The sequence below is a fragment of the Thunnus maccoyii genome, chromosome 8 (genome assembly GCF_910596095.1).
Source record: "Thunnus maccoyii chromosome 8, fThuMac1.1, whole genome shotgun sequence".
Taxonomy (NCBI): Eukaryota; Metazoa; Chordata; class Actinopteri; order Scombriformes; family Scombridae; genus Thunnus; species Thunnus maccoyii.
In genome coordinates this window covers 16,888,049-16,908,995 of record NC_056540.1, presented here as the reverse complement: position 1 = coordinate 16,908,995, position 20,947 = coordinate 16,888,049, and the positions used below count along the sequence as shown (strand labels likewise).

The 20,947-nt window shown below is 43.1% G+C and overlaps 1 protein-coding gene across 22 annotated transcripts in view; it reads right to left on the bottom strand.

Moving 5' to 3' along the window:
* Positions 1-988: 988 nt before the first annotated feature.
* Positions 989-20,947, bottom strand: part of LOC121902128 (protocadherin gamma-C5-like) — a 309,164-nt gene continuing 289,205 nt past the window's right edge. For 11 of the 22 annotated variants that reach the window (XM_042419365.1, XM_042419361.1, XM_042419360.1 and 8 more), the window contains exons 2-5: positions 8,917-8,975; positions 7,844-7,897; positions 5,402-5,499; positions 989-3,694 (exon numbers count right to left, since the gene is read on the bottom strand). In XM_042419365.1, the coding sequence (XP_042275299.1) occupies positions 3,411-3,694; positions 5,402-5,499; positions 7,844-7,897; positions 8,917-8,975 (495 nt within the window). In that variant the 3' untranslated portion in view covers positions 989-3,410. Of the gene's footprint in view, positions 3,695-5,401; positions 5,500-7,843; positions 7,898-8,916; positions 8,976-14,266; positions 17,036-18,022; positions 20,498-20,947 lie in introns of those variants that run through there. The other 11 variants (XM_042419369.1, XM_042419371.1, XM_042419370.1 and 8 more) reach the window with 8 other exon arrangements.

Below are 20,947 nucleotides of genomic sequence, written 5' to 3'. Positions count from 1 at the left end.
CAGGATCTCTGAGAGGAAACATAAAAAACATGTGGCTCTAGTATGATGAGTTTAGGTGGAGAATGACCTGTATGAATACAGACATGTGTAACTTTAATAGTTTCCCCCAAACCTTATTACCATTAGTCTGTTCACTGATGGACATCACAGGTTACATGGCAAGGTATTGTGCAATTTACAGCTATTGTTTTTATATTTGATAATTGCCCAACCAAAAGGTTTGAAGGCAGATTTATGCTTCAAATATGTTAAATGAATTGTATTAATCCTCACTCTATGAGGACAAATTGGCTGACATGTTTGCATGAAGTAAACAACAGTGAGGGAAGTGTCTTTCAGGTCTTATGTGTAGTAGGTTTTCATCATCCAAATGAAAGAGATTATAAAAAATCATATAAAAATCCACATTATACTATAATCTATAATATAATTTTTTCCTGCTCTTTTAGTCACTTTTCTTGCTGCACTGACCTGCATACAATAATATATTGACAAATTTGCTGCATATTGTTGTGGATCCTTTTATAAAAAGAAGTAGTGTGGCAGTAAAGTGTTCAATGCACCATCATCATTTATCATGTGATGAGGGAACAGTAGTTAAACAGTGCTCAGTCTGTTAATTCTGAATGGATACATGACTAGAAATAGTATTTTTTGGACTAATTTTTTCCCTCTTTTTCATCTCTCTAAAAGCCACAAAGGACAACTTGAACAGACCAGGGATAGAGCAAAGCTTGCTGGGATATATTGGTTGACTGCTGAAGCTCTGCTGAATGTGGGTCACACAGACAAGAAAGCCCCAGGAAAGACTTTTAATACGCAGCAGACTGGATCTTACAGTGTTTTAATACTCTTCAAAGGTGAGTCTAATGAATGAATAGGGTTAGCAAGTTAACTCACTCCAAAGCAACATACTGTGTAAGATGTGTGTAAGACGTATTAAATAGACATTTCACACATTAGCACAAAACAAACTGCAAACAAGAAATTTTAAATGATTTCAGAATCTTTTTATTTGAAATGTCAGTGTTCAAGAGAAAATAAAACAGCAATATAAATATTAGCATAAAAATAAGAGAGTAACACAGGGATATAGCGTGGGGGCTAAGCATTTGATAAGAAAGATAATACAGCAGGATAGAGTAGTATTAATTCAGCAGCGGACGGACGTACACATATATAATATTTATAATCATTTGTTCATATGGACAGAAAGAGAATGAGAGGCATTCTTTCACAAATGCACAAGATAAAATCACCGCAAAAGAACATTAAGAGGTTACAGAAGGATAGAAACATTTCCATATTTTTTTTGTTTTGTTTCTTTACAGGGTGATAAAAGATAGTAGAGAGAAAATGAACACAAAAATATGCGCAACACATATCACAAGTTAACTAGTCTACGTGTGTCACTTGTTTACTTATCTAAAGTTATCTTTATTTATTTACACTGAAGTTAGTTGGCTTCCATGGTGCTTAGTTACTACATTGCAACACAAACTTTTGAAGAACATCTCAGATTTTTATTCATTATTGTTTTTTTTTTTTTTTTTAATCTGTGGTTTTCTTATTTTCTTGAAAAACAAAATGCAACACATTCCAGTAGTAAGCCACGCCTTGTGGAGAGGGACTTGTATTTTGAAAATGCTGGACGTGGTCCCTACTATACAAACAACTGGCTCTTACCATCAACAGGACTTGTGTTTATTTACAGTGGGGAAGAGCCTCACAGGACTGGGAAATGGAGGGCAGAAGTGAGTGGTAGAGAGGCCAAGGTTTCCCATTGATTTCAAGGGAGGAAGGATATTTCAAAGGGCTCTGGAGTGGCATTTCCTCACCAACAGGGACAGATGTACTTGGCTCTGTTGACCTCTACCTGGGTCAGTGCATTAGAGAAGGTTTAGGGGGATGGGTGGGTCAACAGTGGTTCCTCTGTACATTCAGTGGGTAGAACCAAGGTTGTTTCCCACCCCCGTAGTCAATGTAATGGTGCCACCTCAGTCTGTGTACCCCTCACCACACGCCCTCCACTCCCACTGACCCAGCCTGCAAGCTGCCTTTTCTCATGCAGTTGTATCTGGCCAGGGCCCTGACAGACAGATGGACGGCAAAGTAAAGACTTCATATCTTATACAAACAACTCCTCTATGCTATTGAATCATTATCTCCCAAAGAAAAAGTTACTGTGACACATCAAGAAGTTTCTTCAGCACTTCAGGATAGTGAGGGGGAAATACTCCGTGGAGGCCCTAGCAGTCTAGAAGTGTACAGAAACTCCTAAGCACTTAAGTTTACCACATTTATGCATTTCTCTAAAGACCAAAGTGATTACTACCCCTACATCATCTCATCTTCAGAAAACAAACAGTGCATTTCTCATTGTTTGGCTCTCAACGTGGGGTAGTGGGGGGGAGCACACGATCTGGGTGTGAGGAGGGGAGGGTGGAGGGAGCAGGGCAGCAGGACATGTTTGTGCCCATCTGGAGGTGTTATACAAGAAGTCAGTCCCTGCTGCTGCACCACCTGAATGGACAGCATGGCTCATGACTCCATGACACGACGACGTGCCACCCTGCCCTCTGCCAGCCGTTCCTCCGGGTGCATGCTCAGGTCATAAAAATATCAGAGGAGATTAAAATCTTATCTTTTTTAAACTATGATTACAAAAGTAATTTTCTTTTTGTGTCAAATAAATGCTACATGTGCATTCTATTGACCTGCGATTGGAGGGAGGATAATAGATTGAGGACATCCTCCTCTTTGCTTTTGAAATGCATAGTTTGCAACTCTAAACTAGTATATGTGGTTTGAACCTTAAAGAGCATGCAGAAGAGTTTGTAATACCTGTCAAACAACAGCCTTATATCCACAGGCTTTGAGATCCTGCAAGGCTGACCCTACATAGGAATATAATGGATGGCAACTAGCGTACTTTACAAGAGCTGACTTTCCACGTCAGGAAAGAGCACAATAAATCCAACATGAAAGACATTAACATTTCATCTCTGAATACATCACTGCGTATAGCCTTGTCATACCAGCAAGGTTCTTTACACTGAATCTCTTTGTCCAAGTTCATTTGATTTTTGCCAAAAGAAAAAAGAAAAAAAACAAACAATAACCCCCCATACTCTGCCAAAAATATCTACCGACAAAGATTACAAGAGCAATACTAGACCTTTAGCACAGCACGGGTTACACCAGCAACAACCTTCAGCACATTCAGATTCTTCAAGGCCCTCAAGACACTCTTTCAAAGAACCATCAACATTGTCCATGTGGTCAAAAGTGATTTACTGTCAATGTTTAGACAGCAGAGCAGTAAGATACCTAATGGTGGGGTGTGGGGGGTTGAATTTCTCATCAGATCAAGCCAGATTTATCGTTCCTCCACCTCTTTCTGTCCCACTCTACTTCTTCTCCTTCTTGGTGGACTTCTTCTTGGAGGCAGGGGTCTGAGCGGCCTTGGGGGGCTCGGGCTGGCCTGAGGCCTGGGGTGGGGGCAGTGCCTGCTGGGTGGCCTGCTGAGCTGTGGCCTGCTGCTGCTGGGGGTTGGAGGTGAGGGTGGCCGTGCTACCGGGGATGTAGACGTTCTGGCGATAGTCGGGCACGTGCTGCAGGGTGAACTGGGGGCTGTAGCGGGTGCTCAAGCCCATGGTGCCGGGCCCCAAAGTGGCCGTAGCCTCGCTCACTTCTAGGGGAAAGAGGGACAGAGTGGGGGAATCGGGGGTGAGATGGGAGAGGAGAGAGGGATGAAACTTGTTAGACAACAAGAATTTAAGTTTCAGTGTTATGTACAAGTGGTGAAATGAAAGGTCAAAGGGATTAGATTTCATTTAAACATTCATCCCAATGCGTAGGCAAAGTGACTCCGCAGGGAATTTATTTTTTGCAACAGCTCAACTAAAAAAAGGGCATGAATAGTAAAAAAAGAACAAAAAAGGAAGAAGAGGTGTTACAAAATGGTTGATTGTGTGCAGACATGTTTTTAACAGAGATGATGACTCTGTCTCCCCAGCACACTCCTCTGTGTTTCTGATTGTCTATAACGCGTGCTCTGACTCTGTGTGTGTGCATGACGTAGCTGCTCAGCTCATAATTCTCCCACAGCCCCTGCATTGCAGAGCCAGAGACACAAACGCTCCCTCCCCCATCCTGTAGTTCCTCTCAGCCTATATATTGTAAATACACATATGCACACATACCCTTCTCTGTTAACTGCATTAACTTCCAGTGAACCAAGGCAGTAGCTGAAAACATCATTTTTTTGATACTCTTTCTGCTCTCACACAGTATTTTTCTAACTGATTGCATAATTTCTCATGCGTCGTCTTATCAATTCAGTAACTTTAGCTAAAGAGGAGAGACAACCTTCAGTAATTATCACATGTACTCGTTTGTTCCTGATGGCACTAACTGTCCATTATGTCTAACTTTGTGCTGACATGCAGATTACCACTAAGCCAAAGACAGAGCATTTCTCCCTGTTCACTCTAGATGGAAAAATTCCACACCACGTCCGGTGCAGTGTCCAAGAGAGGGATGGGTGTGTGTGTGTGTGTGTGTGTGTGTGTGTGTGTGTGTGTGAAGGGAGGGAGATGTGATGTGTCAATGATTTAAATAACAGTGGAAACAATGACTTGAGTCTGTTATGAATAATAATTATTGTTTATTGCCAAACAATAAACCAAAAATAAAATTTGCCAAACAAAATCTTATTAAGTTTGTCCCTCCACCATTTCTGCCTTTTGTCAGTGCATCCGAAGTTGCTCATCTTTGATTTCAAGGCCAAATTTCTATGTATTTTTCCATGTGATGTGATTACAAAGCCTTCCACAGAAACAGCCCAAAGATGAGTCACTATGTGTGTGTGTCCTCTGTGCCGACAAAGCAGTCATTGCAGGAACAGAGGAATAGTACAGGTCTAGTGGAATACTGTCTCTATGTTATGTAGGAGAGTGAAGGTTGCATATTACATAATCATTCATATGGACCTATAGCCTTTTGGTTATGATTAAACAATGTGCATGTGATAAGTGTGTACAGTGGAAACATGCATCTCTGTCATATGATTGAATTCAACACATAAACTGTAGTGTTTATCTGAGGAGCTGCAGGTAGCTACGTCCACTGCCTGAATAATATGTGAGGATTCCTCTGGACATTGGACATTCATTAGTAAACAGCCACTACATGCAATAAGCTATGGAAACATCAGTGTGGACTGAGAGAGCTTTATCAGTGAGGAAGTCTGGCTAGTTGCCCTCCAACCAAACAGGAAACTAAATAAACCACAGCCACTCATGCACCATAATTAAGCCGATGAAGAGGAAGACATGTTTGGAAATTAGGAGATGTAATGTTGGGTGGGAAGAGAAAGATAACAAGGTATAGGACTCACCGTTAGCTGCAGCCATCAGGGCCTGGAGCTGCTCGGCTTCAGTTGGGGGCTGGGGCCAGGGGCCAGTTCCCATGGCAACCTCAGGTCCTCCGGTAGCCCTGTGGCGAAAATGAGGAAAAAACCATTATAAACAACTGGTGTTTCATCCTCTACGTTGTGTTTGTTTAGCTCACTGAGTTTGACAGTTGGTGGTTTACGATGTAAAGGCAAAGCAGCTGATAGTGAAGTACACAGCCTGAGGAAAACTCGGCAAGGATAACGAGGAGGATGTGTAGTATACAAAGCAGGGTGTGTCTCAAACAAACACACTCTAAAACACACTCTTGTTAAGGCGTGTACAAAAGTGTCTTCACACAGACGCACAGTAGCAAGCGTGTTCAAGCATTCACACAGAGTAAACATTGTACAACATTCACACACTCTCCGGAATGACCATGGGCACTGTGCCTTCAAGTAAATCTGATTAAATATTTAATGATCCCACCTTTTAAAAGGAAATAGCTGTCTGCATAGTCACACATGCAGCGCTCAGGGAACACTGAACATTTCCATCTGGGCTAACTTCACCTTCAAAGGCTTGTTTATTTAAAGTCTGTAATTTGCATGTGGGGGGGAACAAAGGAGAAAGCAGACTTGCGATGTATTATGCTCACCTACTTGTTTCCATTCCCACACTTGTGACACACCGATACAAGCTCTACAACTCTGTACAATACTGACAACTAGGTTATAAAGCTTTAATCCTGGCTCTGCTCCTTTTCCCAAATTGCTAATAAACTTCTTTCTTCTGGATTTTTAGATGGTGGTTTGATTTGCCATAAAACTGCAGTATTTTATCTTTATGCTACTCGTACACAGTCAGTGTACCTGGAAAACCATTATGGATGATGCTTCTAGAGTTATTCATTACAAACAATATAAATTATTTAAACTACTCTCTCAACCTCCTGAATTATGTGTCTTTGTGTCCAATACACTGGTTATTTGTTTTGGCTAATAACAAACCATCTGAGGGCATTTAGTGGAGGATCATTAGCCCACAGAGACATGGGTAAAAGGGTCGGGTGGATTGCACAACTCTGAAGAGGACAGTCAATGACACATCAGGGATTAAAAGGACACTGAGGTCTCAGGTCCTACTTTCTAACAAATTTAGGCTGCAGTAATAAATGAGGAAAACAAGGCTGCAGGTGTGTAATTACTGTGCTAAATACATGGGATGTAAAGGAGCACTCTTTGATGTTCTCCATTTAAAACCTCCTGGACAAATTGGTCTGCTCTGGGGAGTTAAGAGAAAGTAAAGGACACAACGAGGGAACCAGTGAAAAAGGAATTCTAACACAAAAACAGTGCTCTGTTTAAGAGCAGGTTGCCAGATCGCACTGCCAAAACTCTGAAGTGGTTTTCAGTTCAGTGCCAGAGAGAGACTGAAGGAGAGAAACATGTACATCCTGTGCCAGGCAGCCAATGAGAAACAGGCTGGGTTAGAGCACGGTCAGTAAAGCTAGGGCAGCCATTTTGGGACTCTTTACATCACTTAAGATAAAAGGGAATGCTTCATTTGTGCTAAATTAGCATCCCACTGTACTTATCACATCCTGTGGTTGTGTTAAGCGCTTCCTGTGGTCAGCGTTATCACTTCCTGTGGCCAAGATAGTGAACTGTGGTCCAGTGGGATGTCTTTAGTTGACCAGACAGTGCTATCTTTTTTCCTCTGCAATCTTACATGATGTGTTTTGTCTCTCAGTTGCCTCTCCGTGTTGTTTTGCTTCTAGACATTTACTTCAAACTTAATTTAAGCCGATACAGTCACATAGTGTGCATGCTGGTAGCTGTCTCATCTACATGTTGACCTGAAGAGTTTAACGTGGAGTCCTGTTTACTTTATAGAGTAACCTTTCAATCTCTAACAGGCTTTAAATAGAAAGCAGTCATGAGACAGCTGTCTTCATTGTCTCTTTTGTGTTGTCGTCCAGTTGATAAATCAAATGAAAAAATGTGGTGATGTTGGGCTACAACCATCACAGACATACATCAAAGGCAACACTGTATGGTAAGCCGGTATTCTTGAAGGAGAAAAAAAACAAGAGCTCTCAGACTATAATGACCATATTTATAGCACACATACAAGGCATAGCAAATCTACCAAACACTGCACGCAAACTGTACAAAATGTTACAATCCTTTCTACACCACAGCAAGCATTGTGGCCTATGCACATCGATCAACAAACCCCATCAAAGTTTTGAGGAGACTAACAGAAGCTATGGGTTAGGTACATCTACACACAGCACAGCACTCAACTGCAGTGCACTAGCTAAAAACAACTCTCTGCCCTTGTTAGCTGATCAGGTCACTGTTCCACTGAACAGTGACTTGACAAAACTGAACAGCTACTAAGGACAGAAAGTGACTATATAGTGCCTACATCTAAATTAGTACCTTGTCCCACTCTTCGGCGTCCATCGTATGTGTGTACCGTACGGCATGTGGGGACTAAAAACACAACAAGTTATACAGTCTGAAAGAATCATTTTGTATTTGAAGGTTGGGGTTAGTGTAAGGAAAATGTTGAGTCATATCATTTTAAAATATCAGAGATGGAAAGTTAGTTTTCTATTTCTTCATTAACATTGCTTCACTAACATGAATTATATCCAACGTATCTGTAGTCCCTATGGTATCCCTTAAGAAGTGGCTTGTGTTTGTGTGGGTCTCTTCAGGGAAAAGCCTTGCCTCATGGAATGTGTTGTGTAATCATTGTTGTGAAAACTGTTAGTGCAAGCACGCCATTTTATCCCACATGGTACGGTCAAATAGAAATAATCAACCACCAGTGCACACGCTCACTCATTCACACAACTGAAATGGAGAGATACAATGAATCTACTGTCATTTAACAGGCAAGTCGCTGATGTCAAGAATTACAATTTTAAGTAACCAGTCAGTTCCACCTTTCAGATGGCAGAAAATGAAGAGAGAGCAATAAGGATAAACACTCTATCCCTTCCCCCCACTGGCTCTGGTCACCGTCCCTCATCAGTAGTACTGAGTGATGGCACACAGGCTCAGAGAGCGCAGAGAGGAGAGGAGCAGAAGGGGGAGGGGGAGAGGAAGCTGCGGCAGCCATTTTATAAAGCCGCCTGGAAACAGGCAGGGATGCTCATTCAGGAGTGTGTATCAGGAATCAGAACTCACTGAGTAGAGTCATGTATTTAAATGCAATCATAAATTGCATCATCACTACAATGCAATTAAAAGTCAGATTTAGATGGTTGCATTATGACTTCAGAATTTTACAATCTGGACGTACAGACTGCAAGTTCTCATGGTTACAGCTCTCTCTACCATCCCCCCTTCTCTTCTCTTCATTTCTCAACCTTCATCACACCCTCTGTCTTTACGATAACCTTGCCTTGTGCAGCACAACAACATGCTGTTGACATTACTGAGCACTTGACCTGTGTGTGTGTGTGTGTGTGTGTGTGTGTGTGCACATGTGTCAGTTTACTCACCCGCTAGGTCCGGGTCTCTGTCCCTGTGTGAAGCGCCAGTCATTGTTGGGGGGCTTTTGCTGTGAAGAGAACAGAAGATGCAACATGAAATGCATGTTTCATTGCAACATCAGCAAGACGTTTCTGAGGTGTACCTTATGGTTCATAAGATGTTGTTTTGTGGCTGACACATCTGTTTGTGATGATGTATGTCTGTGTGTGCCCTTTTGTGTGTCTGTCTGTGATTTAGAAAACCTTCACAGTTTTTCAGCAAGGCTCAACAAATGGTTGCAGATGACAACAAATACCGGGACGCTCAGGCATCCATGTTGTTCCAAGAGCTGTGGAGCATAAAATGCGGCAGAGGAGCATGCACACACAGAGACTGTTACAACACGAACTAGGGCTCTGCTAATGAAATAGGACTGAAACTAAAAACAAAGGTCAGACAATGTTGAAAAGCACCACACAGGAGAAACATTACCAAGCACTCAGCTATATAACAGTGTGAGTGCCCACAAAATGCACCAATGTAGCCAGAAGATGAATCAGACATCCAAAAGACTTGCATCTGAAAGGCATTCCCTCACTGCATGACCACACATAAAAATCTGTCTTAAATACAAAATTTAACTGATCATGGGTGAAAAAAATGTATGCAAAACAAAACTATTAAGCTCCTGTATATCTGTAAATTGGGCACAGAGAGTCCTTGGAACACAAGGCTGTTTATTCTAATACAAAAACTTCAAGGAGAAAAGGCAAAGATGGTAGCTGAGTGGTGATAAAAAGCCTCTTGCTTCTCTTTCCTCTCTCATCTATATATGTCCCTGCCACTCTCTATTAATGTCTTCAAGTCCATTGCACTTTTGTCCATCTCAGCCTCACTGGCCATGTCACCATGTCTTTTCCATCTCTCTAGCTCTTTCCCTCTATCCCAGTCTCTCTTGTTGTGCAGTGATGCGGTGAATAGACCCTTGGCTTGGCTCCAGATTCTGCTGCCTAATCGACACAAGAGCTCCCTGGAGAGAGAGGCCAGCAGGATGATGTGCTGCATTATTAAAAGAGCTGTTCTACCCTAGTGAATGATGGAAGGAGGCAAGGAGAGCAGGAGAGAAAATAGAGAATCCCTCAAAGATACCTCTACCAAAGGAAGAGTATTGCGGGATAAGCTGATGACTGTAGTAACTAGAGCATCTGTTAAAATATAAGTGCATGAAGAATGAATGCCCCACTGAATGGTGACTTACTGAATGCACAAAAAGAACAAAAAGTCAGATACGGATTGTCAAAACAAGTGAAACTGGGAATAGTGTTTTGTATCCATGCAGAGACAACACATGAGAAGTGCCATCCTATGAGAAAGATAGCGTCAGAGAAATCAACAGTAAATTAAATAGGGGAGGGACACAGGGAACTGTGTGTTCATTGTTTGGACCAGTGAAGGACACTACATCAGCTGAAAGGGAGTGTGAATGATACAGAAGTAAAGGCGTTGCATAGCAATAAATGTCCCTTTAACAATAAAATACAATTACTGAACAACTCCATAACGCATGAAGTGTTGACTGTAAATAGATGTTAGAGGATTAAATTTCATTGTTGTCTACAAAAGAGTCCATTAACCTTGGTGGTCACTCAACACAATCAGTCGAGTCTTTAACACTCAGGAAAAGCAAAGTCTGCCAGGTTACATCCTCATAACAAACTGCAATACTAGCACTCATAAGTTGAATTTATTACAACATGAAACCATAGTGGATGAGGATTAGAAGAGGAGGGCATATCTGAACTTTTACCCTACCTCAGAGCACAGCTTGGTCATCTCTAAAAATGGACTAAGAGATGCGTATGTGTGAGTGGGCATGTGAGTCTGTCTGAGTTCTGTTGACGAGAGAAATCAGTGATGAGTAGAGGCAAACATCCACAGAGAGGCCCAGCATTCCAGCTGTGTGACTAGTTCTCACCACACACACACATACTCTTCATTTCCAAGGTCAGATCCCACTGCAGGCATGTGGAATAAAGGGTAAGTGGAATATTGGGCCCCACTGCGAGCTTAAGGTAAACGTATTGGGTGGGATATGCTGTGTTGCAATCATGTATGCTTCATTTGAGGTAGTTTGTCTGGACTCACACGGAAGCAGACAGGGGATATCCATAAATATGCAACTCTCTTCGGCTCAAGAAGAAAGTCAGACTATTTTCAAACACTCAACTAAACCACAAATAGTTAAGAGTTGCTGAGTTAAGACGGTTTAGACAACAATTGCCAAGGCTAACAAATCCCAAGCCAGGTTTAATGGCATGTAAGGATCAAAATCTAATTGCCTTTTCAGCTCTAATTATCTGAGCATCTTTAGCTGTGCTTGTTTTTTGTTAACATTACATAGTCTCTGAAGTGAGCTGATCACTTAAGATAGATGAGATGAAAGTATTCAAAACGCACGATACAATTTTTTTCAGAGTGCAAATTGGTTTTAAGGAGAGAGGGAGAGAAGGTGAGACAGACTATTCAGGGAGCCAATGCAGAGAGGTGAAGGGATTACAGTTCTGTGGGCCTGAATTCTTATCCAGTTTGAAAGACTTTCATATCACCCTGAAGCTTTAACACTGCCAGTCTGCTTCCTTTACATCTTTAAGTTGAGCCAAAGGGCTGTGCAAGTTCCTCTTATTACTACCTGACTGAGCTCTTAAGCTATTGTACCATGATGTCTGTCAGTTGAGGTACTATCATCTTTAGACGCGAGTGTCTGAGAACTCTGGATTCATCAGGGGGAATAAGCTGCGCCCATCAGCATATGGGTGCATCTGCCAACATCCAGCATGTTTGTAAGTATGCGACTGTTAACTTTTCCAAAATATCTGGCTTACTGGTTAACACTTTGTTTATCATGAATGGAAGAGTTAGAGATTTATAGAGTGCCAAAGGTATACAAAAGTCCTTCACACACACAAGTCCATGGTACTTTTACGGGAAGATTGGGTTTGCTAACATACATACAAATTGTATGGGTGTTAAAAGAATTATGGCTGGACTGCACTTGGTGATCTGTCTGAAAAGAGGAAGTCCTTTCTGTTGGTCTGATAACCTTCAGCACACACACAAACACACACGCACACAGCACAGAGACCAACATATTAATTCGGTTTCCCAGCTATCTTGCATTATTTCCAAAGACAGTGTCCTTGCTAGTCAATGATTACGCCAGTGAAAATTGGGATATATAACCCTTACAATTCCATTCAGCTGTTAATTCACTGTAAAGAAAAGGCTGACCACTGAGACAGGAGAAAACACAGCGTGTGGTGCTTGACTTTAATATTGCTGTCCCTTGAACAAACACCATGACTCAACTAACAAAACCCTTGAGGACAGTTTCACTGAACCGCATGAGCCAGTTTGTTGCATGTGCAGCTATATCATCCATAAAAAAGTATGTTTACAAAACACTCTGCCTAAGTCAGAACACGTGCCAACCCTTATACATTCCAACAGACTCAAATATTGAATAACTAACCCAAGACCATAGTCATGGCAATATTCCAATCCTAATCTGGCACCTCTGGTTTTACTGCAGAGACAGAGGCGTAACACTATTGTTCTTTTAAGAAAGATTTACATGTTGCAGGCCAATGGGAAGCAATAACATTTTATTTACCAATGTTTAGGACATTTCTTTTTGTAAACTTTGTGTTGGCACAGTGTTAGTTGCCAGAGCAGAACACTATAAATGAATAGAAGATACAAAGAAGGGCAGTGGAAAGTGACTGACAATCAGGCACCGAGGCCCAAGGGTCTTGCTAAAATTACACACGACTGGAGCACTTCTTGTGCCTGATGCTTTGTACACACCATCTCACACACAAGCACATAAACACCCACAGTGATGGCTGCTGCTCTAAAGCCATTATAGACCATGCCGTCTGTCACTGCGGCACATGTGCATGAAGCCATCCTTCCTTTCCCTTTATCCATCTTTTTTCCTCTGTTGTCCATTGCACACGTGTCACTAGAACAGGGAGACAGATGGTACCCTGCTGACCTCAGGGACAACCTAATTCAGCACAAATAGTGGGCCTATGTTACACAGACTCATGAGAAACAGGAGAATATGATAGATATTAAACAGACACAAAACTAAACATCCTGTTGTGCGGAGTAGAAATAGTTATCTTTAAAATACCACAGAAAAAATAATGACCTTCAACCAGCAACTCTACATTAAACATGACTGCCTGACATGACTGAGGATGTGTGCATTAAGGATGAGAAATCCTCAAACTTTTTTTCATTAAATTCCCTTAAAATGAATCATCCTGACAAAACCACTGTCAGCCATTTTATCTCCATAACAGTTCTTCCCTTGCATCAGACCACTAAATGGACTGTCTGTGTCTTATGCATTTGATTACTATCTTGTTAGCCTCCCTTCACACGTCATTCTAAACAAATGTTAAGGAGCGGCGTCTCTGACCAAGGATCTAAGAATGGAAATTAGAATGTCTGTACAGAACTCATACACACACAGCCTCAGTCATGTGGTGCTGAGTCCTGGAACCAATCACCAAAAGTTCAGAGGACAACAGGAAGTCAGGGGTCAGGCACTGACCCCATGAATTCCTGTTTTTCAGCTACTGCTTTATTCTTTAACTGCCCCCCTTCCACCCCTCTTCCCAATTTCTTTCCTAGGCCCTTTTCCTCTCCTTCACCCCCCATCTCTCCCTCTGTCATCCTGTTCCCCTCTGTCTCCCAGCCATTGCACTGAGCCAACACTGCAGGACCTATTTTCATCTGTTTGTCTCCTCCTCTCCATCTGTTAGGAGCACTTATGTTTCCCCCTTTTCCCCTTCCTTTGCCATTTCTTCAGCTATCTCCAACAGCCTTCTTTCTGCCTCACTTTCTCTTTATCTGTATCTTTCTTATCCATAAAGAACATGTCCTCTCTGCCAGTTTAGTTACTGGAAGTCAAAGTCACCACATTTCCTAGCCTCAGGTTATATTAAATATTAAGCAGCTCTTCATTCTGCCCAAATCTGTCCAGTAGGACAACAAAGCTCTAAGAGCTTTTTTCACCATGTAGAGAGAGGCATCCTGCTGCTAAAACAAGTGGGTTTTTAGATAAAATACTGCAGAGCTACGTGACTGAGGAAATCAAGGTTATTACTCTACTGTCACGAGTCAAAGCATCAAAACACCCCATTCCCTGTAAAGATATGCTATTAAAAAACTGCATGTGAAAAACATTTCTTGATACACTAAAAGCATCTTCCAAACCAGTCTACAGATACTCAAACACCTGTATTGGTCTTCTCCCACCATGGCATATCACACCAATGCCATGCTTGCTCACCCACTTTAAGCCCTCACCTCACTGGCTGAGTTCATAAGGTGCTTCCTGCTGAGTGTCATGTTGAGTGTGTTGTTGTGACTCAGCATGGGTGTCTTCATAAATACAAAGTCACTTCGGCTGGATATGGTGGAGTAACAGGGCCTATAAGTGCGTGTGTGCGGCTCCTGGGGGCCTCCCACAACCTCCATATAGCGTATGGGTCCATCAGTGTTGAGCTGCAGGTGCAGGTCCTTGCTGGGCCTCTGATGGTAACGACTGGACCTGTGGTGACCATAGCAGCAGCAGTCATAGCCACCCAGCCCTGGGCCACGGTGCCTTAGGCAACGTACCATGAGAATGACAAAGGTGATAAATGACACAGCTGATACACAGGCTAGAGAGATGATGAGGTACAAAGTGATGTCCGACATCCCAGTGCGGTGGGAGAAGGGTGTGTGGCGAGGGCTTGCTGGAGCATCATTAGCTGTGCCCTTTTCATCCACAGTTACTGTAATGTTCACAGAACTGGACTTTGGCGGGTCACCATTGTCCTGGATGATGATCACAATGTCATAAGTGGAGCCCCCTTCCTCCTCAGCCCACTTGCGGGCTGTGCGGAGCTCACCAGTGTGTGCCCCAATACGGAACATGCCAGCATTTGGTCCAGGGGCAATGGAGTAAAACAACCACGCATTGTGCCCACTGTCTGCATCCACCCCTACAAGTTTATTTACGAGGTACCCTGGGCCGGCAGATGGGGGCACAGTGAGCTGTAATCCTTTGTCTTTTGGGTAGGCGGGGTGTACAACAACTGGTGCATTGTCATTCACGTCCACCACAAACACATGCACAGTGACATTGGCTGTCAGCATGGGCGCCCCGGCATCCCGGGCCTGCACCTCAATACGGAAAGCATTAAGCTGTTCATGATCCAGGGAGCGCATGCTGTAGATGTGGCCACTCTCTGGGTTAATGTAGACATAAGAAGAGATAGGTGAGCCCTGGACCATGCTGGGAAGGATGGAGTAGGTGATGCGCGCATTGTCACCCAGGTCTGGGTCAGTGGCGAAAACAGTGGTGATGGGAGTACTGGGAGCATTGTTCTCTGGGATGTCCACAGAGTATGAAGGCTGAGAGAAGGTGGGGGGGTTGTCATTTATATCCGAAAGCTTCACCACAAAAGTTGTTTGTGATGACAAGGGAGGAGAACCAGCATCAGTGGCCTTGATGACCACTGTGTACTCTGGGACAGTCTCACGGTCCAGGTTGCCAGCAGTGATGAGGCTGTAATGCATGCCAAAAGCTGAGTTAAGTTTGAATGGTAAACCTGGTTGGACAGTTAATGTAACCTTCCCATTCATACCAGAATCCAGGTCGCGTGCACTTATGAGCGCTATCACAGTCTCTGGTTTTGAGTCCTCTCTGATAGGACTGGTCAGTGATGTCAGTGTCACCTCTGGTGCGTTGTCATTCACATCGGTGATGTCCACTATGACGTTACAGGAGCCCTCCATAGCAGGAGAGCCACCATCTCTGGCCTGCACTGTGATGTGATATGCAGTGGCCTTCTCATAATCCACATCACCCTTCACACGGATCTCCCCACTTTTAGAATCCACGCTGAAAAGTTTGAGAACACGTTCCGGTGTGTATTTACTAAACAGGAAGGATATTTCTCCGTTGCGACCCGAATCCGCGTCGGTCGCGTTCAATTTCGTTACTAAAGTGCCCAGTGCAACATTTTCTAATAGGCTAACTTTTGTCACCGGCTCGTCAAAGACGGGCGCATTGTCATTTACATCCAGAATTTTAATGAGCAGGAGTGTTGAGCCAGATTTCTCCGGCTGACCCCCATCTACAGCTGTGAGCAGCAGGCGAAAAGCGGCCTGCGTCTCTCTGTCCAAAGCTTTGTCCACCACTAGCTCTGGAAACTTGCTGCCGTCACTTTTAGTCTCCACATTCAGGATAAAAAAGTCATTTGCTGCCAGATGGTAAGTGCGTAACGAGTTGATACCCACGTCTGGGTCGTGTGCGCTCTCCAAACGGAACCTTGTGCCAGGCGCAGCCGCCTCTGATATTTCCAAAGAAATGTTGCTAGTTGAAAACATCGGTGCATTGTCATTTACATCCAGAATGTCCACCACAACGCGTTGAATGTCTAAAGGATCCTCCAGAACTATTTGAAGGTGTAGTGAACATGCTGAATTTAATTCGCACAATTGTTCTCTGTCAATTTTTTGTTTAATAACCAAATCGCCGGTCGCCTGCTTTACCTCAAAATACTGCGTGGTGGATTCCGAGACCACCCGCAATCTCCTTTGAACAATCCGCTGGGCAGTAAGAGACAAATCTTTAGCGATATTCCCAACGATAGAGCCCGGGCTTAGTTCCTCCGACACGGAATAACTGAGCTGAGCGGACGCACAGGAGAGGCAAGCCAGATAAAAGCAGAGCCTCGACAGCTGCCTCCCTCCTCCAGAGCGCTTCCTCTGTCTGGAGTCCATTGTGCTGCGCTCCGAGGATCGGAGAATGGCAAAGTTTTTAACAACTTCTTTCACCGTAACGTATCCATACTCACATTAAAACAAGGCTACCGGGCTTGATGGTAAACATTTCCGTTTTAAAAAAAGAGCGATGGGAAGTTTTGATGTGATCATGACGCCCGTCTTTAAAGAGAAAACGATGACGAAAATCAAAGTATTTTCTGCCTCCACTGAAACTCTCTGCTCTGTCTCCTCCGCCTCGCTCCCCTCATGGGCGGGGAGAGACCACAGAAGCCCTCCCCTCATTGGAGACAGGCTGGACCAGCTCTGTCACACAGCTCCCTCACACACACACATACACACACACACACACACAGTGAAAACTTTTCAGTGACTTCACTTCACTTCCACTGAATCAACTTCATTCTCATTTTAAAAGTTTGAGAAAACAATGCAAACTGACTAACTGGATGCAAACCATCTTAGGGCTATGGAAAAACACACTCATATGATGAAAGAAAGAATTAAAGAGATGTAAGTAGATATTAAATGATTGTCATGTCGTTTACAATTTCAGTCACGTGCTCCTTAAGAGCGCCTCAAAACACAGACACAGTGTGTCAGCCAGCATGTAAATATAGCAATGCTATTTGTATCCGCAGGGGGGCATGATTTCCAAACTGGTTTCTCCCTACACCCAGTCTGTATCCATGGAAAGTATAAATTGAGCATAATTATAAATTTGTCATCCCACAAAATATTTTAAGCACATGTAAGCTATGAAACTAACTCGCAGAAGACATGTCATGTATACTAGATCAAATAACCACATTTTGTTTGAGACCTATAACAGCAATAATACAGTTTATTATGGTTGCAAAATATAAAAAAGTCGCTTAATAAGATTGGCCATTGAAAAAAGGTTGAACAGAAAAATATTGATGAAACCCTAATCTCCTTTCAATTTAAGATGAAAAAACTGAAGGAATGCAACATTTAACTGGTAATCATATGTTTTAGCTAAGATATGTTAATAATAATGAAACATGATACTGCAAAAAATAAAATGTGCCCTCTCACGTTGCCAGAGAGCAATAATCCCAACCGTGGTGCTGACCATAGGCTCTAGTCATAACAACCTCCGTTTGTAGCAACTATTGTGTGCTATTTGTTTCCATTATAGAGAATCAGAATACATGTTTTCTATGCACACCTAAAGACAATGAACAACGATTTAGTACTGTTTTTTTTTCAAACAAAACAAAAAGACCAAATCCAATATCACGCTATGTCTTGTGATTTTCTGCTCACCTGCTGGCTCTCAAAGGTCCAGGTGCTGTCGGGTAAAGACGCATCAAGAACACTGATCACCTCCTTAAAGTCAGTGGTGCTGCTGGGCTTAATCAAAGTGAAATCACTGTACTCTGACATTGGAGACATACAGGACCTGAAGGACTGACTCTGAGACAACATGTCTCCTCCCAGGACCTCCACGTACTTTATAGGCCCATCAGTATTGAGCTGAATCTGCAGGTTTCTGTTGGGGTTCTTGTAATCATCACAGTCGGTCCGTCTCATGCAGCAACTACCGCTGCTTCTGCTGTTCCTGATGCATTTAACCGCTAAGACGAGAAAAGTCACCAGAGACAGCACGGACACCGAGGCCAGAGAGAGAATCAAATAAAGGGTGATTCTCCCGGTTTTCTTGCTGGGCTCGATCGTTTTCTGTCGGAGGTCCAAGATGGGCTCATGGAGGCCGTCCTCCAGCAGGATGGACACAGTGACCGTGGCGGACTGGACCGGTTCCCCGTCGTCCTTGACCTCTATAAGCAGCCTCTGAGAGGAGTCGTCCTGCTCGGACACAGCGCGTTTAGTCCTCACCTCCCCTGTGTACAGATTGACCGTGAACAGAGAGGCGTCTGTGGCCTCCGCCACTTTGTAGGATATCCAGGCGTTATGGCCCGAGTCAGCGTCCACGGCCGTCACCTTGGTAACCAGGTGACCCGCTTTAGCGGAGCGGGGCATCCTCTGATGAGAGAGGGAGCCCAGGGCAGCGGAGGAGGGGTAAATAACAGCGGGGGCATTGTCGTTCTGATCCAGGATAAAAACATGGACAGTAGCGTTGCTGCTGAGAGCCGGAGAGCCCTGATCCTTTGCCTGAACCTGAATCTGAAACACCTTCAGTTTCTCATAGTCAAACGAGTGCATGCTGTAGATGCTACCGTTATCTGAGTTAATGTAAACATAAGACGAGACAGAAACGTCCTGCACTTTAGAGTCCAGTATAGAGTAAGAAATTTTAGCGTTTTCACCAAAATCCAGGTCAGATGCTGATACTGAGTACAGTATAGACCCTGGTGCCCCATTCTCTTTTAAATACACATTATAGGAGGAATGAGAGAAAACAGGAGGGTTGTCATTGACATCAGTGATGCTGACAGGTATAATTTTCTTACTGGACAGTGGGGGAGAGCCTGAATCAGTGGCTGTTAATTCAATATCATAGGTCACGCAGGTCTCTCTGTCTAAACCACCACTGGTAACCAGTGCATAATTATTAGAAAAAGAGGGTTTCAGATTAAAAGGAGAACCCTTAGTGAGCTGTAATGTCACTTTACCGTTATCACCAGAGTCAAGATCACGCGCACTGATCAAAGCCACTACTGTGCCACTTGGTGCGTCTTCGCGTACTGGCTTTGGCTGAGAAGTGAGGACAATTTCTGGAACATTATCATTAGAGTCAATAATATCAACCTGTACGCGACAGTGGCCCTCCATTTCAGGGCTGCCTTTATCTTTTGCAGTTATATCAATGTCATATGACTTGGTAGTTTCGTAATCTAATTCCCCTTTCAGAGTGATTTCACCTGTTAAGGGGTTAATATCAAAAACTGACAATACAGAATCTGGTGTCCGAGTGCCAAATGAGAATTCAATTTCACCATTTGAACCTTCATCTGCATCTGTTGCTTTGGGCTTGATTATAACAGCCCCCTTTACACCTTTTTCACCCAAGGTTACTTTGTAAACGTTTTTTTCAAACACCGGAAAGTTATCATTTATGTCTAGCACATTTATGGTTATCTGAGAGGTTCCGGATCGTACTGGATTCCCTCCATCTAATGCTGTTAGTAATATTTTGTGAACTGCGTTTTTCTCTCGATCTAGAGGTTTTTCTAAAACAAGTTCGGGAACGGTCTTCCCACCCTCTATTTCTTTTATTTTAAGAGAACAACACTCATTTTTACTTAAAGTATACGATTTGAGTGAATTACTTCCAACGTCGGGGTCTGTTGCGCTCTCCAAAGGAAAGCGGGAGCCCACTAATGCTAATTCAGCTATTTTTAAAGATAATTCATTTGTAAGGAAACTTGGAGAATTGTCATTAATATCTCGTATTTCAACCTCAATTCGGTGTAACTGCAGTGGATCCTCAATAACTACTTGCAGAGGTAGAACACAACTGGCACTTTGTCCACATAAAGCTTCTCTGTCTATTCTGTCATTCACCACCAGCTCGCCCTTCCCCGCATCCACACTGAAATACTGCTTACCAGCCTCAGAGGCGACACGCAATTTACGTTCAAAAATCTCAGATAGTCCCAAACCCAGATCTTTGGCTAGATTTCCTACCACAGAGCCCTGTTTCAGTTCCTCTGGGATGCTGTATCGAGTCTGTCCGTTTGTTGTATTCCACAAGAGAAAGAAATGATACCACCAAAGAGCGTGCCATCTCCAGTCTCGGTATCCCATTCTCTTTGTCATCACTGATTCAGTAAAATACATCATTTCCAATCCAAAGGAACAGAGAGCATAAAGACAAAATCCATATTCCAAGAGAGTGACATATCCCGTTAAAACGATGCTTGTTCATGGTCAAAGATAAAAAAAAAAAAAGATACAACCTTATACTCCGTGTATATGAACCATTTACCTTCTCTCCTTCCACCCGGAGTATTGTGGTTTTGGTGCTGAAGCTGCATGGGGGAGGGAGTAGATCTCTTTGTACAGTTCTGAATGCTATTGGTGCACAGCATCTACCTCTCACATCCAATGAGAGGGAAACAGAGCAGCACTGTTAAAGACACACTAGCCCCCCTGCACTGTCATGACAGAGCAAGTGAAACACTACAAGGAGATGCCGATTGACATTACCATGACTTTGGTAAATGTAAAGTAAATCAATGTATTAAATCAGTCTCCGTATATCTTAAAAAAATATATGTACTGTTGACA